The 27,790-nt window shown below is 39.4% G+C and overlaps 3 protein-coding genes across 3 annotated transcripts in view; all 3 read right to left on the bottom strand.

The window, feature by feature from the left end:
* The window catches only part of LOC143848835 (putative disease resistance protein At4g27220), a 73,561-nt gene that overhangs the window by 27,781 nt on the left and 17,990 nt on the right, over window positions 1–27,790 (bottom strand). The window lies entirely within an intron of this gene.
* Window positions 23,738–24,935, bottom strand: LOC143847810 (uncharacterized). The gene is made up of 5 exons (XM_077356583.1): window positions 24,794–24,935; window positions 24,594–24,689; window positions 24,294–24,512; window positions 24,118–24,208; window positions 23,738–24,027 (listed from the first exon to the last, which is right to left on the bottom strand). Exons 1-5 carry the CDS (start codon window positions 24,848–24,850, stop codon window positions 24,002–24,004), a joined length of 489 nt encoding a protein of 162 aa, XP_077212698.1. The 5' UTR covers window positions 24,851–24,935; the 3' UTR covers window positions 23,738–24,001.
* Window positions 25,008–27,713, bottom strand: LOC143848819 (uncharacterized). Its single transcript, XM_077357885.1, has 3 exons — window positions 26,137–27,713; window positions 25,913–26,065; window positions 25,008–25,823 (listed from the first exon to the last, which is right to left on the bottom strand). Exons 1-3 carry the CDS (start codon window positions 26,596–26,598, stop codon window positions 25,008–25,010), a joined length of 1,431 nt encoding a protein of 476 aa, XP_077214000.1. The 5' UTR covers window positions 26,599–27,713.

The following is a 27,790-nucleotide window of genomic DNA, read 5'->3' on the forward strand; positions in this document are numbered from 1 at the left end:
ATTTAACAAAAAAGTAGGAGGCTAATTGTGCATGGGCCAAAAATAACATGCAGGTTTTAATATATTTGAAGTTCGTCCAAGCAAAATTTACATTGGAGTTGAAGATTTTGAAAGCTAAATATGAGAAAAAGGTCACCTTTTGAGACCGGAAGGCTATGTTACGACCGAATCAACATTTGGACAATCTAAAGTGTAGTCTACTCTATTTTTTCTCTAGCATGGGATGAAATAGGAGATGCGAGTTATCTTTTAACTTGGAGGGATAGATGGTTCATAACTTCCAATCCAGTTTGACATAAAAAATTGAGAAATAAAAAAAGAGGGTTCATATCTACATTTGTTTAGGACTCAAAATCAATGGATCTTAGTCTCAAATTATGAAGAATGGTCTTGCAATAGGCATGCTAAGAAATGTATCTGAATGAATCTGAACGAGGGAATATACTTATTGGAATTTGTTAATGTTAGTGGTCCTACACATCATTTTTCATTCTAACTCGGCCTTTCATACCTACTGCTAGTCACACTAGAAAATGTCTCAAAACCCCGATTTGCTTTTGATGTTCCCGTTAACTTGAGAGCAGTTATTAGATATGTCTTGCTTCAGTTGTATGTTGGAGGCGAGAACCAGTTACCAAGTTTTGTCATTGACATCGAGAATTTGACATGAGAAAAATATAAAGGGTCTCTAAAGCACGGCAATGAAAGATGTTCCATGGCATCACATCTTTGGATCCCAGGGCATCATACCTTAGGTTGGATTAGAGGATCTCACCCAAAACCCATCGAAGAGAAATCCACCATGAAATTTCAAAGCAAAGCTTCCTTTCATTCGTAATATCATAAACTTTCTTGTATCCCTAAGGCTTTATATTATATAAATCGATTCATAAAGGACTTTTATAAAGTTTTTTATCTTGACTCAAGATAACCTGATGTAGAACGATCGAAGGTTGAACTAATACTTCAATTTCATACCAAATATGAGCCTAGATGGATCTATAGAAGGGGTGTTGGGGGTGTAAAAATTAGGGTTTCGAGTCCTAAAATTTATGATTAAATTAGAAAAATATTTCTACTAGGTTTATGATAGGTTTAGAAGATGCCGAGAAGATTTAAAATTAGTTTTGGGACAATAAAATGGGTGTAGTGTATGAATGGATTTGAATGTTGTTTCTAAGGTAGAGAAATTTTTATAATATGTGTTTTAGGGTTTTGCCTAGATGATAGCTGAAAATAATGCAAGAGAGGTCTTGGGTGAGATTAATGGAGGTCTGGGTTCCCGGGAAGGTGGTTTATGGGAAAAAAGCAAAAAAGAAAGATGAAATAAATCAATAGCATAGTTGGAATATCACCAACCAAAACCCATTGCACCTTAGGTAAGATCAAGGCATCACACCATGGCAAGGAGTATGAATCACATCTACACAATAGAAGAAGCTTTCCAAATGTTTGTTCAATCACCATCCATCCATCATTCATTTCATCATCGCTTTATGAAAAGTGCCCTGGGGCTACAAATATATGCGAAAAAAGAGAACTAGAAACTTCTAAAACCCTAGACAAAAACCTAACACTTTGACTATAATGCTCTCTAATGACTTAAAAACTTGCCATCCATGTAAAATTCCCATAATACATGTGTGGGGCCTATTTGAAACCACTCAAAGAAACCAAATCATATTGGTAGGAAAAGATCGTGATACCTTTCCTATAACTTAACGGACATAAAAGACACTTAAAATTAAAATACGAGCCTAGAATTGTCCCCGTCGTACTCCCATTGCTTGAAAAGATTCGACCTCTTCAGGCGAGAACTTGTCGGCTCTGATCCTTGCGCAATCTACTACTAGCTAGCATTTCCAACAGACTAAGTATTTCCAAGGCAGAAGAAGCTTTGGACAGCCATGCCATTGGTTTGAAGTAGTGTGATCACAGGGTGCACATTTGATGTGATCATTATAACGTGTCTGCTTAGGCAAAATGTAACACAGGTCTTCTGCTTCATTATGCCTATAAACTTCTGTTCTCATGTTCATGATTACGTAGTAAAACTTTGCAAGAGGGCCAAATACTAAGATTGGTTAATTCGTTAAATGCATATCGATAGAATTATCATCTTGGATCTCCTTTCTTGTTGTAGTTGTTGTATAAGCTCTTCCTGCTGAGTATGATTGATGAGTGATTCACCTCTTCCGGGCGTGTTGGATAACGATTGTTGCTCTTTAATTTCTCAGGTAGTGTTCACGGGTTAATGCATATCGGAACTGGCTTTGTATGACAATAGTGGCTCTGGTCTGTTGCTCTAATTCAGTGCTCTCTAAAGATGGTATCAATAATGATTGTTCCGGCATGAACTCCCGACCCTGTATATTTTGGATGTCACACATTTTATGAAAGATAAAGAATTTTATTACGGAAAGAAAGGAGGAACCCAACAACCGAGCTATATAACAAATATCTCCGATATTTTCAAAATATCACATTTTGACCACGACATTTTTGATAAAATGACAAAATCCCAAAATAATCCCGAGATTTTAAACATATAGAGATATTTTCATTTCTATCATAAAGTATTGCAATAATATCACGATATTGTCCCGTTATTTGTACGATATTTTTATTTTATATTTTTTCTTAAATTTTATATATTTATTTTTTTAAATAATTTTATTTTTGTCGTTTTTCCCTGATATAATCCTGAGAAAAAAAAATATTTTTTAATATATCCTGACATTTCCCTTGCCGAGAAATGGTCAAAAACAAAGAGAAGAAACCATAAAAACAAAAAGGATTGCAACAAGAAACAAGGGAACTCAAGGGGGAAGGAAACCAAAAGTCTGCAAAGACTCCTTCCAAGTCCCGCACGGGCTAACCTATATACATCACTGTTGGCAGATCTAACATCCTGGAAATGAACTGGGAAATCCACCACTTGATGATGGCTCCAATCTAGCCACTTGATGGCATTTAACAAATAATATCAAGTTGGCCAGGTCTCTGCTCTTGGTAATATTGATGCCCTGAAGAACAAGCATCAATTCCACTTCATTGGAATCCGTAATCCCAAAAGGAACAGAGAAAGACCAACTAGTTTGACCCCTCTCATCCTTGAGAACTCCACCTGGGCCTACAAGCCCTGGATTGCCTGAACTCGAACCATCGAAATTAAGCTTCATCAATATTGGGTAAGGAGGAATCCACTGCAGAGATAGAACCACCTTGCACCACTAGAGCAAATCTCTCTCCAGCAACGCCTCATATCGAGCATGAGATGAACCTGAAGCAAGGGAGGATCTTCACCCATGCAATGGTGAGCAATATAGAGAATGGTTTTCTATTTAAACCTCTGAACGTTTAGGAGAGTTGTCGTGCTATGTTGGGTCTTTTCCCTAGGGCACTTTCCTTTTTGTTTGGGGTTGCCATTCATGGATGACAGGTAAAAGACCCACTTGCCCTTGTTTCCCAAGTGGCAAGTACGGTTACAAAAGTAGTCTAGGCGCCATGCGCCTGGTGTTTAGTGGATGGATGGATTTTACCCCTAACTGTATTCATGGCCATGACCATAGCCTTATATTCCAGGATAGATTGATCTGGATAAGTTGTACCCAAATGATACTTATTATTTATCTCTAAAAAAATAGTTTATCTTCAAAAAAGAAGGTTAAATGCAATTCCATCTTTTGGTAGGAATTACAATCATCTTAATTTTCAAAGATTAAGGTCCTGTTTGTTATTGATTATGATAACAGATTGTTAGTCCAAAACCTATTATTGGGTAATTTTGAGTCCAATAATAAGTTTTGAACTAACAATCGGTTGTCATAATCTGGAAAAGACAGGGCTTAAATATTTTTGAGGAGAGATCTTATCATATAGTTGTGCAACAAACAATACATACTTATCCTATATATATAAGTAAAGCGGAATCCTCTAAGCTGTGGTGGTGCCACGTGTCAGCCCCTCCTCTATCCCGCAATTTTACTTGCATACGGAAGAAACCTATTATATCTCCATTTAAAAGCTATTAAATCTCATATTATATCTCACCCTCTATAGAAGCCCACTAAAAACGTTTTTACTTTCCAATAATAATGGATATTAAAAGATATCCCATGTCTATCTTGAATACCTTTCAAAAGAAGCCCACTAAACAAAGTTTCTCCTATTCTAATCGTGACTTTTAGTTTCCTAAAAAAAACGAAAAAAAAGGAAATAAATCCCGAAAATGCTTTAAAAAGTAGAAAATAAAATTTAAAACCTAAACATCAGCCAAGAAAATGTCTCTGTATGGATCTTTTACTTCTTTTTTTATAATTTTTAAATAGGGAATGTTGGTGAAATAGAGGTTCTAAAGGAGTTACAGTCCAGTGGTAAAAGAATGTTAATTTCTGCATTTTAATCAACACAAGTTCCTTAAGTTTAAAATTCAATGTTTCTTAAGATGTATATCAGTTGTTTGATTGAATGTTTAAAAGAATTTAGATACAATGATTTTTTATTTCATTTCTTAATATTAACATTTTTATATAAACTGACTGTATTCTTTTCAGTTGTCTTAGTTAATGGGAAACACTTCCAGATATAAGAGATGATAGCCCATCGATCAAGTGAGATAAAGAAGGCATCTTTTTGTGCCTCCTTTTGTCCTCTAGACATCATGTTTCTTCTTCTCAAGTGGTGACGTCACTCGGTTTGGTATGGTGGATCCCTTGGGCACGGCGGCTGGAAGAACCTGATGATGCTATGGCGATTGGGTGATGCTATTAGCTTTTTATTGTTGATGGTTTTAAGACATCTCATTCTCTTCTATTTTTCAGGCTCAAATCCTTGCTTCTCATTTGTTGCAGGTCCTTCTGTCTTCCATCTTCGATATTTTACCCTTTTTGTGGCATGTCTCTTAACTACATTGTCCGAAGAGGATGCTTGGCTATTATCTATTGCATATGAATTTAACATCTCTCATACCTATTTTAGCAATTTAATCTACAGAATTGCACACCAATATCTTCTTCGTGGGGCACTTGGCTCAACTGATTCATGTTGTTCAGAAATATATTATGACCCGTTTTGGTTACAATCTGATATTAGCACTTGGCTCGACTGATTCATGTTCAGAAATAATGGAATTAGAGCCCAGGTTCTAAAATTGAAGTTACAACGTTGTGTTTATTTGGAGATGTTTTGTGCACTTGGATGTTAGGTGACATGGGTTATTATGTATCACAAGGAGGAGGTTGCTAAAATTAGACAAATAATGAGAAGAGGAAGTTTGTTCACGGGGAATACAAGGCCAAGTGAGGGGTCTAAATGTTATTTTATCATCTATGAAATTGAAAATTTAAAAACTTATATTCTCAAATTATTTTCAAATACCCAACTTCAGTATTATCATATGGTCTTCTGATCTATGTTCATGAATGTTACCTAGATCTTTTCTTCTGTTTTTTTAATCAAGCCTACCTATATGCCCTTTCATTAGACATGCTATTCAGATTTCACGTCGAAGTTCTATTCTAGAATTGAAAATTCAGAGTTTAGGACTTGAACATGACTTCTTCCATGTGTGAGAAGATGGAATTTTTGTTTGATTCTTACGTTTTTATTTGTTTTTCGTTTTTGTTTCCGTTTTTTGTTCCCGTGCAACGCACGGGTCTGCAACTAGTTATCTTGGAATATACCTGGATCGAGGACAGTCTGTACGACTATACCACAAACAAACAGGTCCTATGCAACCCAGATTATATGTTTGGAATGGAAAACCCAAATCACTGAATTTGAAATTCGACCTCGTACCATGGATGGCCCCATGGTACAAAATCCCAAAATAATCCCGAGATTTTAAACATATAGAGATATTTTCATTTTTATCATAAAGTATTACAATAATATCACGATATTGTCCCGTTATTTTTAAGATATTTTTATTTTATATTTTTTCTTAAAATTTATATATTTATTTTTTTAAATAATTTTATTTTTGTCGTTTTTCCTTGATATAATCCTGAGAAAAAAAATATTTTTTAATATATCCTGACATTTCCCTTGCCGAGAAATGGTCAAAAACAAAGAGAAGAAACCATAAAAACAAAAAGGATTGCAACAAGAAACAAGGGAACTCAAGGAGGAAGGAAACCAAAAGTCTGCAAAGACTCCCTTCCAAGTCCCGCACTGGCTAACCTACATACATCACTATTGGCAGATCTAACATCCTGGAAATGAACTGGGAAATCCACCACTTGATGATGGCTCCAATCTAGCCACTTGATGGCATTTAACAAATAATATCAAGTAGGCCAGGTCTCTACTCTTGGTAATGTTGATGCCCTGAAGAACAAGCATCAATTCCACTTCATTGGAATCCGTAATCCCAAAAGGAACAGATAAAGACCAACTCGTTTGACCCCTCTCATCCTTGAGAACTCCACCTGGGCCTACAAGCCCTGCATTGCCTAAACTCGAACCATCGAAATTAAGCTTCATCAATATTGGGTCAGGAGGTATCCACTGCAGAGATAGAATCTCCTTGCACCACTAGAGCAAATCTCTCTCCAGCAACGCCTCATATCGAGCATGAGATGAGCCTGAAGCAAGGGAGGATCTTCACCCATGCAATGGTGAGCAATATAGAGAATGGGTTTCTATTTAAACCTCTGAACGTTTAGGAGAGTTGTCGTGCTATGTTGGGTCTTTTTCCTAGGGCACTTTCCTTTTTGTTTGGGGTTGCCATTCATGGATGACAGGTAAAAGACCCACTTGCCCTTGTTTCCCAAGTGGCAAGTACGGTTACAAAAGTAGTCTAGGCGCCATGCGCCTGGTGTTCAGTGGATGGATGGATTTTACCCCTAACTGTATTCATGGCCATGACCATAGCCTTATATTCCAGGATAGATTGATCTGGATAAGTTGTACCCAAATGATACTTATTATTTATCTCTAAAAAAATAGTTTATCCTCAAAAAAGAAGGTTAAATGCAATTCCATCTTTTGCTAGGAATTACAATCATCTTAATTTTCAAAGATTAAGGTCCTGTTTGTTATTGATTATGATAACAGATTGTTAGTCCAAAACCTATTATTGGGTAATTTTGAGTCCAATAATAAGTTTTGGACTAACAATCGGTTGTCATAATCTGAAAAAGACAGGGCTTAAATATTTTTGGGGAGAGATCTTATCATATAGTTGTGCAACAAACAATAAATACTTATCCTATATATATATATATATATATATATATATATATATATATATATATATATATATATATATATATATATATATATATATATATATATATATAAGTAAAGCGGAATCCTTTAAGCTGTGGTGGTGCCACGTGTCAGCCGCTCCTCTATCCCGCAATTTTACTTGCATACAGAAGAAACCTATTATATCTCCATTTAAAAGCTATTAAATCTCATATTATATCTCACCCTCTATAGAAGCCCACTAAAAACGTTTTTACTTTCCAATAATAATGGATATTAAAAGATATCCCATGTCTATCTTGAATACCTTTCAAAAGAAGCCCACTAAACAAAGTTTCTCCTATTCTAATCGTGACTTTTAGTTTCCTAAAAAAAGGAAATAAATCCCGAAAATGCTTTAAAAAGTAGAAAATAAAATTTAAAACCTAAACATCAGCCAAGAAAATGTCTCTGTATGGATCTTTTACTTCTTTTTTTATAATTTTTAAATAGGGAATGTTGGTGAAATAGAGGTTCTAAAGGAGTTAGAGTCCAGTGGTAAAAGAATGTCACTTTCTGCATTTTAATCAACACAAGTTCCTTAAGTTGTTCAATACCGTGTTATATCATAATCTGGAAAAGACAGGGCTTAAATATTTTTGAGGAGAGATCTTATCATATAGTTGTGCAACAAACAATACATACTTATCCTATATATATAAGTAAAGCGGAATCCTTTAAGCTGTGGTGGTGCCACGTGTCAGCCCCTCCTCTATCCCGCAATTTTACTTGCATACGGAAGAAACCTATTAAATCTCCATTTAAAAGCTATTAAATCTCATATTATATCTCTCCCTCTATAAAAGCCCACTAAAAGCAATTTTACTTGCATAGGGAAGAAACATATTAAATCTCATATTATTTCCAGATATAAGAAATGATAGCCCATCGATCAAGTGAGATAAAGAAGGCATCTTTTTGTGCCTCCTTTTGTCCTCTAGATTTGCTCGTGACATCATGTTTCATCTTCTCAAGTGGTGACGTCACTCGGTTTGGTATGGTGGATCCCTTGGGCACGGCGGCTGGAAGAACCTGATGATGCTATGGCGATTGGGTGATGCTATTAGCTTTTTATTGTTGATGGTTTTAAGACATCTCATTCTCTTCTATTTTTCAGGCTCAAATCCTTTCTTCTCATTTGTTGCAGGTCCTTCTGTCTTCCATCTTCGATATTTTACCCTTTTTGTGGCATATCTCTTAACTACATTGTCCGAAGAGGATGCTTGGCTATTATCTATTGCATATGAATTTAACATCTCTCATACCTATTTTAGCAAATTAATCTACAGAATTGCAACACCAATATCTTCTTCGTGGGGCACTTGGCTCAACTGATTCATGTTGTTCAGAAATAAATTATGACCCGTTTGGGTTACAATCTGATATTAGCACTTGGCTCAACTGATTCATGTTCAGAAATAATGGAATTAGAGCCCAGGTTCTAAAATTGAAGTTACAACGTTGTGTTTATTTGGAGATGTTTTGTGCACTTGGATGTTACGTGACAGGGGTTATTATGCATCACAAGGAGTAGGTTGCTAAAATTAGACAAATAATGAGAAGAGGAAGTTTGTTCACGGGGAATACAAGGCCAAGTGAGGTGTCTAAATGTTATTTTATCATATATGAAATTGAAAATTTAAAAACTTATATTCTCAAATTATTTTCAAACACCCAACTTCAGTATTATCATATGGTCTTCTGATCTATGTTCATGAATGTTACCTAGATCTTTTCTTCTGTTTTTTTAATCAAGCCTACCTATATGCCCTTTCATTAGACATGCTATTCAGATTTCACGTCGAACTTCTATTCTAGAATTGAAAATTCAGAGTTTAGGACTTGGACATGACTTCTTCCATGTGTGAGAAGATGGAATTTTTGGTTGATTCTTATGTTTTTATTTGTTTTTCGTTTTTGTTTCCGTTTTTTGTTCCCGTGCAACTAGTTATCTTGGAATATACCTGATCGAGGACAGTCTGTACGACTATACTACAAACAAACAGGCACCAAGGTCCTTGTTAATAGGTCCTATGCAACCCAGATTATATGTTTGGAATGGAAAACCCAAATCATGGAATTTGAAATTCGACCTCGTACCATGGATGGCCCCATGGTACAAAATCATCATCCAAAGATGAGATCTTAACCGTCCTATCATTGGATCAACTGATCTTCAGTGCCCTTGATTAGACACTTGTCATGTCCCACTAATAAGTAGAGGGAAATGATATATTTGCTCCCTTTTGTTCCCCGGTTCAGCCCTTTTAGTGTAAAAACTGTAATCATAAATAGAATAAAGGGAGTGGCCCGGAGAAGAAAAGGGAGCAAATATATCATTTCCCTTTGCGTATTCGACATTTAGGATAGAAACATGGTCCAACACCATAAGATGGGGTCCACCAAAAAAAACCACAGCACCAAATTCTTACAATCTTTGAATTCCTAATCATCCAATCAATGATCGGTGGATTTTAAAATTAATACTTGCATCCCACTAAGGCCCAGATTTGGTTGAAGGAATGTCATGAAAAAAATTTGACAAGGAAAAATATTTCTAAAAGTTCCTACAGCTTTTTACACACAAAAAATGATAACGGTAACTATTCTATTCAATTTTTACTTATTAAGGGCAAATGTAATGTATAGGGGAAACGGGCTGCCTAACTAAGAACAAAACTGAACAAATCCCCACATGCCACATGGCATAAAGAGGATTAGTTTTGTCATTTTAATTAAAAGCAAATAAAAAAAGAAACTATTGGAGGACATTTCTGGAAAAGTTACTTTTCCAGTGTTTGATTACGAATGAAAAGAAAGTAACTTGAACCACTTCAATTTAAGTTTTATTTAATTGGACCTCCAGTTATATTGATATCCCTCTAAATAAGCCATAATTATACCATTTCCCTGAAATTGTGGAGATAAAAAATTTTAAAGTTTTTTCCTACAATCCAAATAGGGCCTAAGATAGGGAAGTAGTTGTAAGCGTGTTACGAGGCTATATTGCTGGTTCCATACCTAGATTTCCAATATGGTTTCCATATCAGAGTTTTTATATGGTGGCCGACCGTGAAAATCACAAGGGCAGAGTGTCAAAACTTTGCCCTTAATTTTTTTATTCTGGTCAAAGCTCCTTTTTTGACTACCACTAAGATAAAAAATCAAGGGGCAGAGTGTTGTGATTTTCACCCACCATATAAAAACTCTCCATATCACTATTATTCATCTATTATTGGTCTCACAATTAGGCATGGAGCAAAAATACCTCTTCTTACTTATACTTTACCCGTGCTTATTTCTCGTTGAGCTAGATTCGGGTCTGTTTGGATGTACACAATATTGAAATAGAAGGGGGGTGGAGGGAACAGATTCTAGTTACTTTCCTTTTCTTTATTTGGAAAAGAGAGCTTTCGTTTGGAAAAATAACAACCAACAATTACCATCATGTGAATAGTAGATGGCAACCAAACAGTTCTATGTCTTTTACTTGGATTTTCCATATTTTTCATGCAATCAAACGGAGTCCCGGTTGAATTCCTGTTAAAAACTTTCTTCCTTTACAAGTGGAATTATAGTTGTGCATCAAAATAAAGCATTGTTATTATAAGGGCAAATGATGAAAAAAATGCAATGTTTATTCGAAATTCTGAAAAAAGGGTAGCAATTTGTAAATTATAAAAAAAGGGTGTGAGGTGAGAGAAGATTTGCATGAAGACAAATATACCCTTATATTTGGTTTTTACCATTTACACTGTTTTTTCTTACTTTCGTTTTTAACATTTGACACTTTGTTTTTTTTACGTTTGTCTTCTCCGACGAGAGTTGTCACTGCCGGTGGAGAGACGACCTTTGTCACCGTCGTACGTCGGCGTGAATGTCGGTGACGCACGAGGTACTCGCCGGAAAGCTTCCTCTCATGGCGGAAATCTGTTTCGTGCACTATTCGAAGGTAATTTTTCAACATTTTCATCTAGGGTTTTGTTAATTTGGGGTTTTTTTCGTCATGGGTTGGATCTCACATAGAAAGCTTCCCTTCTTGCCGGAAATCTGTTTCGTGCACTATTCCAAGGTAATTTTTAAACATTTTCATCTACGGTTTAGTTAATTTGGGGTTTGTTTCGTCATGGGTTGGATCTCACATACCAGGAACTAAGTTTGTTGGTATTTGAAGCTCTTTTAAGTACCTCTTTGGTAGTTTGTGAGAGGAATTTGCATGAGTATGTAGTTTTGAAGCCTTTGAAATGCTTTGCAAGGGGTTTCATTTGTATGGATTTAGAGAATTTTGGGTTTTAATGGGCTGGAACCATTAATTGTTAGAAAGAAAATATTTTGATATAGGGTTTATAGGTTTTCATGTATTTGTCACAAATTCATGTTTTTCTTTAGCTATCATTGGACTGCATTATGAGAGTGGGGTCTTGAGTTCATTGGTGGAAGAGATTTTAATCTCTTTTCTTTTTCTTTATTTTTTTGAAACTAAGCCTTTTCTTTTTAAAAAATTCTTTTTTCTGTGTTTCAGGATTTAGAGGAGGAAATAACTGTCATGTCTTATTGGCCCAAAAGAATTATGATATTCCTTCGTTTGATAGCTTTACCAGTGATTTTATTAGATGTTTCATAGTTAGTACTAATATAATTGATAGTTGTGTGCTTGAGTATATGATCCAGGTCTCTTTGATTCGGTAGAGCATCAAAGAATGGAATGATTCAACAGTTACCCTTATCACGTATAGATCCCATCATATCAATGCTGATATACTTGATAGTTGTGTGCTGAAGTCATGTGTGCCAATTTGTTTGGTTGTTACCGTCATTCCTTGAAGGTGTTTATTGTAATTTGTTAGAGAAATCCATCCATCTATTGTGTTAGCAAATGTGGGGATGCTTTCGTCATATTAAGTATTGTGAATGAGGTGGGATCCACAATTGGATGATCAGGATCAGATCAGGATCAAAGATCATATCATCCATACAGTTGTTATACTAAGAATAGGGGAAGAAGAGATATAGAATGCCTTACCATTCATTTAGATAGTATTGGAAGGAAAGATGAAGAGGTGGGTCTGTTCTGCAGCTTCTCGTAGCATTGTTTTCGAATTTCTGTTCATAGTGCTTATTGAATATGGAATTATACATATTAATTGAACAGGGAGTTTGGACTTTAATCTGATTTTTTTGCAAATAACAGTTATTATAGTTTTAGAAACAATATAGTTATTGCCTTCCAAAAAGTATTTATTGTCCCATTTACAAATAAGAACTAATTTTGGTGGCAGCCAAAGAGGTCCATGGAGTATGTTCATCATCTTCTTGTGCCTGATTGGATGATCTTAACCATCCAATCAATTGCCTACGAATGAACAGTAATAGAAATTTGATAAGTTTTGATCCATATTCAACAACTCAAATGCATTTAATCAAATAGTTTGAATTTTCCATTATATGTGATTTTGGGGCCTTGGAGGATCAGAGACGTACTCTGGCCGATGGGTGGTATGAAATGATCTACACTAGAGCTCGATATGCACTACATATGCACACCATTGTAACTTAATGAGGTTGCTGCTCAATCGATCTTTCCTCTTTAACCTTTAAACTTAGAAAAACTCTTCTTTCATATTAGTAAATGCATAGGAAAGGTCATGTTATTTAATATTCAAAAAAAAGAAGGAAAATAATAGGTTGATTGAAGGAAACGATTATGGATCACTATCACCGGCTTGAATTTTAGATCCAATAATATTTTCCCCATAATTCCATTTTTTATGATTATTTATGCGTGGTTATTTTCTTATTGTTCTATTAGGCTCAACATACAAAATTTCACATATGGCAGTGAAAAGTAGTTGAAGCTGTGTGATCTTTTGTATAAGATTTTGAGGATGTTGCCCATTGACCCAACAAAGAGGAACTCTTTCGAGCGCTGCATATGCAATGGGGACCTGGTTCTCGTGTATGAGAGGCATGACATCATGAAGGCCATCAAAGTATGTGAAGGTTCAGAGCTCCAGAATTGATTTGGTGTCTTTAGGCATTCTGATTGGGTTGGGAGGCCTTTTGGATCCAAGGTGCTGAGCAATAAGGGGGGATTTGTTTATATGTTTCCTCCTACTCCTAGTTGTGGACTCTGGTTCTAAGCCATAGGACCCAGATTTTATATATTGCGGATTTTAGCTTTGTGATTTCATACTTGGAAGTTATCCCTGGCTGTCTGGTTCTTGAGTCGGGCACTGGAAGTGGTTCTCTAACAACCTCTCTTGCAAGGGCTGTTGCTCCTGTTGGCCATATCTATACATTTGACTTTCACGAACAGAGGGCTGCCTTAGCCAGGTAATCCATTGACTCACTGGATGACATTGATAGAATAATGTTGCTGTCTTGTGAGACATTCGATATGCCAGTTTGTAATATGTATGTTTGTTTTTCTTATTCCCTGTTGGAAATATAAAGGATAGTCTTTGTTATTTATAGATCTTTGTTTTTCAGTAAGAGTTGAGGATAAAATGGAGGGAAAGAAGAGGGAATTTGTGGTTCATTTGGCGGGAATTGGAGGCGAGAAGACAGGAGCTGCGAGAGCCATTGAAAACTTTGCCTTTTCCCTTTTTTCCTGCTTCGGAGAAGACGAATGAATTGGGTAGTAAATGGAAGCGAATCTTTTCAAAGGAGATTATGTTTGGACCCCGTTGTTTTATGCAGGGCACCCCCCTCCTTCCTGTATTTGACTACTTTGTAAGGTAAATAAATGAGAAAATCATACATGTGCATAAGTTGGTGCTTGGTGGTTGTCAGCTATCCCTGCTCACTGTGACATTCTGTTTTTGGAATCTATAAGCGCTATTGAAGAGTGAACAACTCACTGGCCGAGTCATCGAGTCAATGAGCATTTGGACCTTTTAATTACTAGCATGTTTCATTGGATTTAGTATTGCCCAAAAAAGCCTATCGGTTCTTATATTTAGCTGTTTATGAATGCTAACCCAGTCATGATGTGAGTTTGGACCGTTTGGTAATTGGTTGAATAGTGCCCCAAGTTAATCGTTAACTTGAACGACTCGACTAGGTTTTACTTTGGCCATGTTTTTTCACTACAAAATCAATCAACTTTTTTTTCCTTTTGGGTGGCCTAAATTAGTAAAAGGTTGGCAATGTCAGTTCATAAACTCGTACAATTAGACTCTTTTCACCTGTACCGAGTTCTCATTAGGAGGAATGATAGATAGAAGGGAGCATACAATCATGTTTGGTTACATGTTAGAATGTAGTGGAAACGGGGTATAAAATGTGGTTCGAAAGGGGTTCCGGAGTAGAAAAGCCCAATTGTTTTGTGTTGAAAAAAACAGAGAAATTACCGAAGTTGTTGTAGGTTGTATAGTTGTTTTCATTCTTTTCTTGCGTTTTAAAAGAAAGTCAGAACCACCATTTTCTCTGTTGGAGAAAGACCATTACTTGTTTCTACCCAATTTGGTTCGTACTGGTTTTGGGGTAGAAAATGTCGCTCCGTACTGGTTCCGGCGTATAAAATGTGGTTCCCAAGTGGTTCCGAGTTATAAAATTTGGTTTCGTACTAGGTTCAAGGGTAAAAAATGTGGTTCCCTTCTGGTTCTGGGGTATGAAATGTGGTTCCCTAGTGGTTCCAGCATATAAAATGTGGTCCCGAAGTTGTTCAAGGGTTGAAAATGTGGTTCCCTAGTGGTTCCAGGGTATAAAATGTCGTTCCCTAGTGGTTACGAGGTATAAAATGTGGTTCCATAATGGTTCTGGAGTATAACATGTGGTTCCGTAGTGGTTCCGGGGTAGAAAATGTGGTTCCGTAGTGGTTACCGGGTATAAAATGTGGTTCCGGGGTAGAAAATGTGGTTCGGTATTTCTTCGGAGGTAGAAAATGTGGTTCCCTAGTGGTTCCGAGGTATGAAATGTGGTTCCCGAGTGGTCCCGGGGTAATAAATGTGGTTCCGTAGTGGTTCCGGGGTAGAAAATGTGGTTCCCTACTGGTTCGGAGGTATAAAATGTGGTTCCGTACTGGTTGTGGGGTAGAAAATGTGGTTCCCTAGTGGTTCTGGGGTATGAAATGTGGTTCCCTAGTGGTTCCAGCGTATAAAATGTGGTCCCGAAGTGGTTCCAGGGTTCAAAATGTGGTTCCCTAGTGGTTTGAGGATATAAAATGTCGTTCCGTAGTGGTTACAAGGTATAAAATGTGGTTTCGTAGTGGTCCCGGGGTATAAAATGCGGTTCCCTAGTGGTTCCGGGGTATGAAATGTGGTTCCCGAGTGGTCCCGGGGTAATAAATGTGGTTCCCTGCTGGTTCCGTGGAAGAAAATGTGGTTCCGTAGTGGTTCCGGGCTATGAAGTGTGGTTCTCTAGTGGTTCCGAGGTTGAAAATGTGGTTCCTTAGTGGTTCGGAGGTATAAAATGTGGTTCCGTAGTAGTTATGTCGTATAAAATGTGGTTCCGTAGTAGTTATGTCGTATAAAATGTGGTTCCGTACTAGTTGTGGGGTAGAAAATGTGGTTCCCTAGTGCTTCCGGGGTAGAAAATGTGGTTCGAAAGTGGTTCCGAGGTATAAAATGTGGTTCCGTAGAGGTTACTTGGAATAAAATGTGGTTCCATAGTGGTTGTGGGGTATAAAATGTGGTTCCCTAGAGGTTCCGGGGTAGAAAATGTGGTTCCGTAGTGGTTGTGGGGTATAAAATATGGTTCCGTAGTGGTTCCGGGGGTATAAAATGTGGTTCCCTAGAGGTTCTGGGGTAGAAAATGTGGTTCCGAGGTATAAAATGTGGTTCCATAGTGGTAGTGGGGTATAAAATGTGGTTCCGTAGTGGATAAGTGGTTATAAAATGTGGTTCCGAGGTATAAAATGTGGTTCCGTAGTGGTTCCGAGATATAAAATGTGGTTCCGTACTGGTTACGTGGTATAAAATGTGGTTCCATTGTGGTTGTGGGGTATAAAATGTGGTTCCGTAGTGGTTCCATGGTATAAAATGTGGTTCCGTAGAGGTTCCGGGGTAGAAAATGTGGTTCCATAGTGGTTCCGAGATATGAAATGTGGTTCCCTAGTGGTTCTAGCGTATAAAATGTGGTCCCGAAGTGGTTCGAGGGTTGAAAATGTGGTTCCCTAGTGGTTCGGAGGTATAAAATGTGGTTCCGTAGTAGTTACGTCGTATAAAATGTGGTTCCATAGTGGTTGTGGGCTAGAAAATGTGGTTCCCTAGTGCTTCCTGGGTAGAAAATGTGGTTCCAAAGTGGTTCGGAGGTATAAAATGTGGTTCCGTAGAGGTGACTTGGTATAAAATGTGGTTCCATAGTGGTTGTGGGGTATAAAATGTGGTTCCGTAGTGGTTCCGGGGGTATAAAATGTGGTTCCCTAGAGGTTCCGGGGTAGAAAATGTGGTTCCCTAGAGGTTCCGGGGTAGAAAATGTGGTTCCGTAGTGGTTGTGGGGTATAAAATATGGTTCCGTAGTGGTTCCGGGGGTATAAAATGTGGTTCCCTAGAGGTTCTGGGGTAGAAAATGTGGTTCCGAGGTATAAAATGTGGTTCCATAGTGGTAGTGGGGTATAAAATGTGGTTCCCTAGAGGTTCCGGGGTAGAAAATGTGGTTCCGTAGTGGTTGTGGGGTATAAAATATGGTTCCGTAGTGGTTCCGGGGGTATAAAATGTGGTTCCCTAGAGGTTCTGGGGTAGAAAATGTGGTTCCGAGGTATAAAATGTGGTTCCATAGTGGTAGTGTGGTATAAAATGTGGTTCCCTAGTGGATAAGTGGTTATAAAATGTGGTTCCGAGGTATAAAATGTGGTTCCGTAGTGGTTCCGAGATATAAAATGTGGTTCCGTACTGGTTACGTGGTATAAAATGTGGTTCCATTGTGGTTGTGGGGTATAAAATGTGGTTCCGTAGTGGTTCCATGGTATAAAATGTGGTTCCGTAGAGGTTCCGGGGTAGAAAATGTGGTTCCATAGTGGTTCCGAGATATGAAATGTGGTTCCCTAGTGGTTCTAGCGTATAAAATGTGGTCCCGAAGTGGTTCGAGGGTTGAAAATGTGGTTCCCTAGTGGTTCGGAGGTATAAAATGTGGTTCCGTAGTAGTTACGTCGTATAAAATGTGGTTCCATAGTGGTTGTGGGCTAGAAAATGTGGTTCCCTAGTGCTTCCGGGGTAGAAAATGTGGTTCCAAAGTGGTTCGGAGGTATAAAATGTGGTTCCGTAGAGGTGACTTGGTATAAAATGTGGTTCCATAGTGGTTGTGGGGTATAAAATGTGGTTCCGTAGTGGTTCCGGGGGTATAAAATGTGGTTCCCTAGAGGTTCCGGGGTAGAAAATGTGGTTCCATAGTGGTTGTGCGGTATAAAATGTGGTTCCGTAGTGGTTCCGGGGGTATAAAATGTGGTTCCCTAGAGGTTCCAGGGTAGAAAATGTGGTTCCGTACTGGCTGTGGGGTAGAAAATGTGGTTCCGTAGTGGTTCCGAGGTATAAAATGTGGTTCCGTAGTGGTTCCGTAGTGGTTCCGGGGTAGAAAATGTGGTTCCGTAGTAGTTCCGAGATATAAAATGTGGTTCCGTACTGGTTACGTGGTATAAAATGTGGTTCCGTAGTGTTCCATGGTATAAAATGTGGTTCCGTAGTGGTTCCGAGATATAAAATGTGGTTCCGTAGTGGTTCTGGGGTATGAAATGTGGTTCCCTAGTGGTTCTAGCGTATGAAATGTCGTTCCGTAGTGGTTCTAGCGTATAAAATGTGGTCCCGAAGTGGTTCGAGGGTTGAAAATGTGGTTCCCTAGTGGTTCGAGGGTATAAAATGTACTTCCCTAGTGGTTCTGGGGTAGAAAATGTGGTTCCGGAGTGGTTGCGGAGTAGAAAATGTGATCCCGTTGTGGTTACGTGGTATAAAATGTGGTTCCATAGAGGTTCCAGGGTAGAAAATGTGGTTCCATATTGGTTGTGGGGTATAATATGTGGTTCCGTAGTGGTTCGGAGGTATAGAATGTGAATCCGTAATGGTTCCCAGGGTATAAAATGTTGTTCCGAGGTATAAATTGTGGACCCGCTGTGGTTCGAAGGAATTAAAGTGTGCTTCCATGAGTGTAACTTATTGTTCCAATTGTGGTTGTATCATTGTAAATGGTTGTTCATATATTACTTTGTATTCTAATTTTATGGGGGTTTAATATTGGTTCTTATCCTACTAGGGTTTGCGAAAATGGTGGAAAGAATGGCTTCTTTTATGTTACACGTTGATGGGTACTTGAAGGATAAAGTATCATTTGAGTATATTGGCGGGACGAAGATGTCTTTAATTGTGAATCGGAATATAAAATTTGCAGAATTTGAGTCTCTAGTTCACCAAAAAATCCATACCACAGCAACCGGTATCTCACAATCTATACAATGTCGATATGTCGTGGATCCATATCAAATCGTGTTGTACGACATTCGAAATGACGATGACGTAGCTATGGTGATGATGCTTTTTGAGAATAGCCTCTTCAATTGTATGAGCCTGTACATAACCAAAGAGTACAGAGTAGGAGGAATTAGTTCTTCACCGATCCCCATCCGGAGGTAAAATATTCAGTAAGGTGGAAATTTTCATTCTTTCAACTCTCATTCCATTACACTATTAGGTGATGTGAAATTTGTCATTGCTCAGGAATATGAGGGATCGAATTCAACATTATGAATATCCTATTTTATATGGAAATATTTGTGAACCTTCTTCTCGTCCTCTTGAACCGCCATTGAACCTCATAAATAAATCCATCCGTGCAGCGTCAGCAACACCTAATCGAAATGACGTTGGTGCTCCGAAGAACATACAAATATTGGGCAGAAACCGAGAAGATACCAATATTCCTCGGAATCCGAACAGATATTCCGTGGACTTGAACGAAGACTATGAGGACCCTATTTTTAATGTGGCAGACGAAAATACATGGTAACATATGAGCACTGCCATGTAATCTTGTAATTACTAATTACATTTACTTCGCCAGTTCTATGTTTCTCTCATACAATATTCATTCTAACGTAGTCCCTACTGTGCAGGCACGATGCAGAGTTCAGCAGGGATTTCCATAGTGATATGCATGTTAGTAATGGCATTGAATGCGAGGATGGTAATAGTATAAAGGGTGATGATTCATTTGGTGATGATGACTTCGTTGAGGACAGTGTGCGCGAAGGTGACTTTGGTAAGGAAGATGAGTGCGAAGCTGTACGCCCCCTCGTTGGTCTACAGAACGTTGTGGGCGACCCGTTGTGTAATACATATAGAAGGGAGCTGTTGGAAGTAGATGAGATGGTTGTAGATGAATTAAATGAGGGACGTATAGGACTTGAGGAGATGAAGGTGGGGGGAATCTTCCCGAATTTGAAAGTATTTAAGAACAAAGTGAAAGAGTACGCAATTGAACGGAAGTTTGTATTCGTCCCAGTAGATTCAAAGCCTACAAAATATGCTGTTAGATGCAAGGATAAAAGTTGCCCCTTCAGAATCAGTGGGAGAATTTGTTTGGATCATGTTATGGTAAAACGGTTTGTGCCAGAGCATACATGCTCAGGTACTATGAGGGGTAATGACCATCCCCTTGTCACAGCAGCTTGGGCAGCAGACACCTGTCTTGGGTTATTTCCCTGCCCAGGAGACGTGAGGCCTACTCTGATAAGAGCATACATCAAGGATAAGTGGGGTATAACCATAAGCTATGTGAAGGCTTTCAATGCGAAGGTCATTATACACGAAAAAATGTGTGGAAATGCCGAAGCGTCTTACCGCATCCTTCCTGCATATGCTGAAGAGATGGAGAGATGCAATTCTGGCACCATTATGTGTGTATATCGAAGTCGTCAGCTATGGACCGGTGGAGATAATACATTTGCTCGTTTATTTTGGTCATTCGGCCCTAGCATTCGCGCATTCAGTCGAACAATTAGACCACTGATACTAATTGATGGGACACATTTGCGAGGCAAGTATAAAGGAATTTTATTAGCTGCCACTGCAGTAGATGGTGACGGTGGATTATTTCCGTTAGCATATGCAGTGGTTGAGAATGAGATGTATGAGAGCTGGCTATGGTTTCTTCGTTTACTCCGCCAAAGGGTGATACCAGCCGAAAAAAACAACAACGAATTCACTATTTCCTCTGATAGGATGAAGGGTTTGCCTAGAGCTATAGACGAAGCATTGCCGGGATCATACCATAGCTACTGTATTCGTCACCTCAATGCCAATTTTCTGAAGACCTTTAAGAGTCAAATACTTTGTAAACTATTTTCGAGAGCCGCATATGCTTTAAGGGAGAGAGAATATAAGGAGACGATGGAATGTATTAAAGAGAAGAATGCAAAAGCAGAGAAATGGATATCTGAGATTCCTAAAGAAAAGTGGGCTAATGTATACTTTAAAGGGTCTAGGTGGAATATGTTGACAACTAATGCAGCGGAGTCCTTCAACAACGTATTAAAGGGCGCACGGGAGTTACCCATCGCGGCTCTAGTCGATCACACTAGATGGAAAGTACAAGAGTACTTCCACCTTCGCCGCAAGGCTGCTTCTGAATGGAAAATGCATTTGACCCATAATGCAGAAAAATGGTTAGCCAGATCATGTCTGTATGGCAGTAAGTTCACACCCCGGCCGTGTAGTTGGAATGAATATGAAGTTATATCGTCAACTAATACGGATCGTGTGGACTTAGAGCAGAGAACGTGTACGTGTGGTCTGTTCCAAATTATGGGATTGCCGTGTGGGCATGCCATAGCAGCCATGGGAGTCAACAAGCTGGACAAATATAGGTACTGTCAGGATTGGTTTTTGGCTTCAACTTATCGGACTACATATGACGACGTGATTCACCCTACTTTAGATCGCACACAATGGCCGGAGCCATCCCATGTTTTAGAAGTAGTGTTGCCACCACGAGTAAGAAGACAGCCTGGACGACCCAAAAAAGTACGAATGGAAAGAGGGCTACAATTTGGACAACATCACAACTGCAAATCATGTGGGGAACCTGGACACAACAAAAGAACGTGCAAAAATCCCCCCCTTGTAAATCTTCAGTTAAATATGACGCCCATCGGTCCATCCGCACCTACAGAAAATACGTATGTTCCATTATGACTCACTTGATATGATTTCTCTATCAAACCCATCATTTTATTGATTGTTGCATGTTTTTCTTGTAGGTCCGGTGTCTCATTCGCACCTCCTTTCTTTGCTTAGGGATGGAGTTGTTGGTTTGTTTGTACAAAGTGGCATTGATTTTGGGACTCTTCATACTGCACATAAATATTTACTCACACAGAATTTGTATAAATTAAACGTTATTATAGACTTATAGTATTACATTGGTTGTACAGCTGACCGTGACTGTTGTAAAACTTATCATTAATGTATCATTGGTGTTGGCAATATCATTGGTTTTTACTCACTACCGAAAAGTCAGTCGGCCCACATTGTTTGGATCATCTAAATCGTTCATTTGATACGACATCACATATATTGGGTGTGCTCAAATAATCAGGTCCATCGAATGGAGGTAATCCTTCCATCTGTGGACGAACAAAGTGTACATACGATTACTCGAAAGTCTGAACCTAGCGTTGGACTTCCCAATGACGAGAGCGGAAGCGCAATATCACTTCTTTCCCGTCCGGACGAACAGTAGAGTTGCAAAGTCTACTGGCCGTCCGACGGAAGTCCAGTAGACTTTGCATCTCTAATGGGCATCATTCGGAATTCCGAACCAATTTCCGGACTTCCGACGGAAGCCCAGTAGGTTGGCAACTCTACTGGACATATTTCGGAAGTCCGGACTTTGGTTCGGAGTTCCGACGCGGATTTCCGAACCAGTACTCGGATTTCCGACGGAAGTCCAGTAGACTTTGCATCTCTACTGGGCTTCATTCGGAAGTCCGAGTGTTGCTTCGGCATTCCGAGTCCTTCGGACCACCGATTGAACTTTGGATATCCGCGTCGGAAGTCCGAACCACTTCCGGACTTCCGACGGAAGTCCAGTAGGTTGGCAACTCTACTGGACATAATTCGGAAGTCCGGCCGTTGGTTCGGAGTTCCGACGCGGATTTCCGAAGCAGTACTCGGATGTCCGACGGAAGTCCAGTAGACTTTGCATCTCTACTGGGCATCATTCGGAAATCCGAGTGTTGTTTAGGCATTCCGAGCCCTTCGGACTACCGATTGAACTTCGGAAATCCGCGTCGGAATTCCGAACCAATTTCCGGACTTCCGACGGGAGTCCAGTAGTTTGGCAACTCTACTGGACATCATTCGGAAGTCCGGACGTTGGTTCGGAGTTCCGACGCGGATTTCCGAAGCAGTACTCGGATGTCCGACGGAAGTCCAGTAGACTTTGCATCTCTACTGGGCATCATTCGGAAGTCCGATTGAACTTCGGAAATCCGCGTCGGAATTCCGAATGAAGTTCCGGACTTCCGACGGGAGTCCAGTAGGTTGGCAACTCTACTGGACATCATTCGGAAGTCCGGACGTTGGTTCGGATTTCCGACTCGGAATTCCGAACCAACTTCCGGACTTCCGAATGATGTCCAGTAGAGTTGCCAACCTACTGACTCCCGTCGGAAGTCCGGAAATTGGTTCGGAATCCGACGCGGATTTCCGAAGTTCAATCGGTAGTCCGAAGGAGTCCAGTACAACAGCATATATGGTTCCGGACCGGGTTCATGTACGTTACTACACGAGGATCTACCAATTCAATGGGCTTGATCACATGTATACATCATTTGTGGCGCAAGATCATTCAGATTATATATTAATGATGATCATTTGGGTGATGAACTCGTAATGTTAAGAACTTGATGTTTAAAGCACATATCTTTTGTGTCGGATGGAGAAAAGAGTGGAATTGTGGAACATGTCAGTTTACCGGTCCCCACTACATTTTTCATCTTTACCCCAGTACAAAGAGCTTTTTCCCGATCCTGGTCACTCAGAAGCTTTTTTGTGTTTGTTGTTTTTTAAAATATGTTTTATGAGTAAGCTGGGGTTAGGCAGGACCCCGACCAGATATATTTATGGAAACCAAAGATATACATGAAGGAAGAAAACAACCTCCTTACATAAAAGGGGGGAACAAAAAGAGGCAAGAAGCCCAAACAACAACATCCAAACACAGGACAGAACCTGCAAAAACAGCCCAAAACAAAAAAACAAAGCTCGAAGTGATTTCTTTGCGTTTGGTAGGGGCAGAATAGCTTGGAGATGAAGGGGTGGATTTCTGATCATTGAAAAGATTTGCCCAAGGGAGACTTGCAGACCATATAGATCAATCCTCATCCAGAAGGTTGCTATTCAAGGACCAGATGTTGAAGCCATTCCTCATCCACGACTTCTTCAAGTTGCCAGAAACGCTGAAGAGAGCCCGGATTTGGAAGAAGCCTTACCTGCAAACAACCACAATTATCATAATGAATAAGTAGAACATTTTGGTGTTTCCCAATTGTGTGCAAAATATCCACTCACCCTAGCAGGTTGATTTCCGCCACCTACTTCAGGAACGAGGAGAGCAAGTATCGGATCACCCGCGAAGCAATTGAACTCTAATGCATGTACAACCAACAACAATGACTCCCAGGTAAGAATGTGAACAACTTATAGGGATACTTTCCCATAGACCCCATTCAACATTTCCGAAAGTAGGGAAGCTCGCATAGCTGTAATATCTTTCTGGGTGAAATCGAGGCTAGCGTCACGGGTAATGTATTCCATCTCTTTCAAAACGAACAGCCCACAGTCGTGGCTGCAAAACATCAAGCAAAACCGAGAAGAAGAATTAATCGTTTACGGAGGTATCGTAAACTGAAGTAATTGCACGTAACATACATGTTACCTTGTAGGGGCCGATCGACCACTACATCAATGGGGAATGCACTTATATCAATGTCTTTGACCATTCTGAACCATTTAACAAAGTAATCGACCTACAAATCAAGAATTCCGTACGTTAGGGCAGTAGTAAGAAAAAATTAATTACTAATTGCCATACGAATCAAGAGTAGTACTCACAAGGGGTTGCACCTTCCTACAATCTGTGTGACTGTAAAGAGAATCGTAAAGAAGGAAGGTACGATGCCCCATATCCAACACGAGAAGTACCCAATGAACCATATCAATGTTAATTGGAATGAGTACTTTTCGTATCTCTTGAAGAGGGGTGTTCTCTACACGAGTTACGAATCTGGAACATGCATCGGGACGTTCACATCTTTCGTCAAGAATAACTTGCTGCAACCAAAACAAGAAATGTTAGAATTGCCCGCAGCTTGGGAAACAAAAATCACTACTTATAAGTTAATTTAATCTCACAGGTAGATGGGTAGCAAGGCAAATGCATGATCCCTTTTTTTTTGTTCGCCAACATTCGTCCCGCAAGTTCAAGTAATCCGTATATACATTAACAATCTACATAACAGACCATAGGTCAACGAGAAGGAATTCTAAGAAGATATGTGTACCAACGCATTATTCACGCTTTACGTTACTAACTGAACCATATAACATCTTACCGGAGATGATATCCACCCTCTACGATCGGTTAGTATAAGCAAGTCTTCTTTACACATGTGGTACCCATCACTGTGAATGACTCTCTCACTGCAAATCGAGTAAAAAGTCAGCTACCTCTATGGTCCTTTGGTCATATAATTGTACTTAAACAACCTATGTATGCAATTAATCGGAGATATTAGAATTAAAAAACAATGTAGGTTGTACGAAAATTTACCTAGGTGGTAGCGCTGCCAATGCATCCACCTTCATCGCTGCAGGCCCGGTGATATTGCGACGAGCATACATGCTTTTCCGGTTGCTTATGACATACGGTGAACTGACTGCTCTACTAGGTTGTAACTTCCTTCGACGTTGCTTCACATTTTTTTCAATGCTCCCAATAACTTTTTCATCTTCTTTCTTATTTGATTTCTTACTCTTACTGAGGTTCAAATCAGGAGTGTCAACCAAGATAACCATTTTAGCTGCAGCATCCCTGACATCCCTAGTAATTAGGCTATCAATAGAGATATGTTCTACGCTATCATCAACTATGTGTTTCCCCATATCATCTACAAAAACACCATCCCCTACTTCCCCCTTCGCAGTCACTATCTCGGGTTCCCCATCCATATTGTCGGCCTCTCGTTCCCTCTTTCTCGTTATCTTCGTTGGGATATTATTCCCTGACTCCAAACCTTCCCTCTTTCTGGAACCTCTCCCGAACAAATGAATTTTTACCTCCCTCATTTCACGTTCAACTCTGGTTAACCTCTCCAACAATGAACTATTTGTAACAGATTCATCTACTTCGGACTTCCCATGTTCCCCTCTTCCTCTCGTACTTCTCCTCCTTCGTTCCCTCCTCTGATATGTCGCAATTGGCCTCATTGGATCCCTCAGTACAGGCAGAGTTTGACCCCTGCAATCCCCCACTGGGACCACAATTGAACCGACTGAATCGCAAGGAATACTACCATCGTCGTGTTGATCATCGAGTCGAAGTAGAGATTCTTCCCTTGCCGTAGCTTCGACCCTCCTAACCACCTGGAATACATTCCATATTACTAATTACAAATACGACTGTAAAAATAACACGAAAGACATACAACGACCAACATGCATTATACTCTCACCTCTACGGCTTTCACCGTCCCATGAATAATAGAGTTAATCAACTGTTGATGCTCCATCTTCTTCGTATTCATCTGAGCGGTCCACTTAAATAGACGCGGATACGCATCAGGAGAATTAGGTGCCCATAACGTGGTATGCTCAAATAGCCATACCTGATATCAAAGTAGATTAGATCCGCATAAGATAGAAAGAAAAAAACTATATGCAATGAATGGAAAATTACCTGTAAAATGATAGAGCAACCCAATATATGTCCCTTTCCACCGAGTGCAGCATGTGAATCTAATGATCTGACCAAGAACTCATGAACGGGAAAAGCCCATGCAACATTTCCTATAGTCTGCAGATCAATATACGGGAAGAGGCAAGAACATGCCTTCTGGTCCCTCTGCGCAAACAAGACAGTGCTGCAGAATAACAATATCAAATGCTTCACAGTCGACTTCACCAAGTCTTCTTCGTCTGAATCCATATCGGCATGAATAACCTTGACCACCTCGTCATAGGTGGCGGTTGGACCCCCAAACCTCCAACCATCCACAGTATCACTGCTAGACCAATCAAATTGCGGCCTTTCCCCAATCATACTTAAACCTAATATTTTAGCTACATCACTAACTAGAAATGGGAGTACGATGCCGCCCAAACAAAAACCTTTCCGTTTGGGATCCCATTTATTTACCATTGTCGTCAAAATCTTCTTCCGCAACTCGACATCTTCGAGGCCCTCATGCAGAACCAAATCTGTAAATGGGGTATCCTTTATGAAATCCCTATGCACATCCCGTAACCGAATATTTTGTAGGGACTCGTGAAAGCGTGATGGACAGCATCTAGATAAGACATATTTCGCCTGCAAAAATGGCACTATTAAACAGTTGAGCGAGAAACAGCAGGAGATGCAGACGGAAAATATAACAGTTACTCACCATCACGAAAAAGGAAACAATTGTTGGGAAAGATCAACAATTTTGTTTACTTCGTATGTATCTGTCGAAACCACCAACAATCACTTGAAACACAATATTAGTCTATTCAAACACAGTATTACTCCATTGAAACAACAAGGATAAAGAAACCATATGTAATCACTTTAAACAACACAGGGCTCCCCAAATAACTGGAAACAACCAGACGTAAAGATCATGAACACCATATATGACAACCGTAGCTAATCCCTTCAAATTTAAACAATCAAACATCGGTTCAAACAACATATGGCTCCCCAAGTAATAGCAACCATAACAAACCGTACGAGAGTCAAGCAAAACCATTCAAACTTAAACCACCAAAAATCACTTAAAACAACCATAGCTATATAGATACTTGAATCAAATTCATAAGAACCATCATAAACATACCATGCAAGCAAGACACACAATATAACGATAATAACATATAATCCATCCATCCATAATAACATATCAAACCCGTATATAACATAACATCCATGAACCATTAAAAAAAAAAAAATTTAAAAGAAACATAACATCCATCTATCCATAAATCAACCACAGCAACGCTCTAATGATCTGGGGGCAACAGATGGTGGACCAAGTTGGTCAATGAAGAAAGCTGCTCCGTGAGTGAGGTGACCGCTGTGCCCAAGTCCTGGCGGAGGGTGGAGATCTCGGTGCGTACCCCAGTCAAAGCTTGCTGAGTCGCCAATTGCTCTTGATGATGGGATTGTAAAAGCTGATTAACCGCGGTAAAGTGCCCGTCAAGGTGCTGACGATGTGCACGAAGCTCCTGCGCAACAAACTCCTGTGATGCAAAACGCTGAGCCGGCTGACGAGGAGGGGGAGCAGGGCCCTGTATATGAAGCCGCATGGCCTTTATAGTTTTAGCATTGAACACAGTTGCGGGACTAAGGCGTT

Source organism: Tasmannia lanceolata, unplaced genomic scaffold, assembly GCF_043159265.1.
Source record: "Tasmannia lanceolata isolate RefF3 unplaced genomic scaffold, GAP_Taslan_0.1 ptg000016l, whole genome shotgun sequence".
Taxonomy (NCBI): Eukaryota; Viridiplantae; Streptophyta; class Magnoliopsida; order Canellales; family Winteraceae; genus Tasmannia; species Tasmannia lanceolata.

What these genes read in the sequence shown, in the direction of transcription:
- LOC143847810 (XM_077356583.1), bottom strand. Translation starts at nt 24,850, where the DNA reads ATGTGTAAAGAAGACTTGCTTATACTAACCGATCGTAGAGGGTGGATA. An exon ending in GAGGGTGGATATCATCTCCG is followed by an intron (nt 24,690 to 24,793) that starts GTAAGATGTTAT and finishes TCTGTTATGTAG; the next exon opens with ATTGTTAATGTATATACGGA. An exon ending in GGTCGATCGGCCCCTACAAG is followed by an intron (nt 24,028 to 24,117) that starts GTAACATGTATG and finishes GATGTTTTGCAG; the next exon opens with CCACGACTGTGGGCTGTTCG.
- LOC143848819 (XM_077357885.1), bottom strand. Translation starts at nt 26,598, where the DNA reads ATGGTAAATAAATGGGATCCCAAACGGAAAGGTTTTTGTTTGGGCGGC. An exon ending in GTTGCTCTATCATTTTACAG is followed by an intron (nt 26,066 to 26,136) that starts GTAATTTTCCAT and finishes CTTTGATATCAG; the next exon opens with GTATGGCTATTTGAGCATAC. An exon ending in GGACGGTGAAAGCCGTAGAG is followed by an intron (nt 25,824 to 25,912) that starts GTGAGAGTATAA and finishes AATGTATTCCAG; the next exon opens with GTGGTTAGGAGGGTCGAAGC.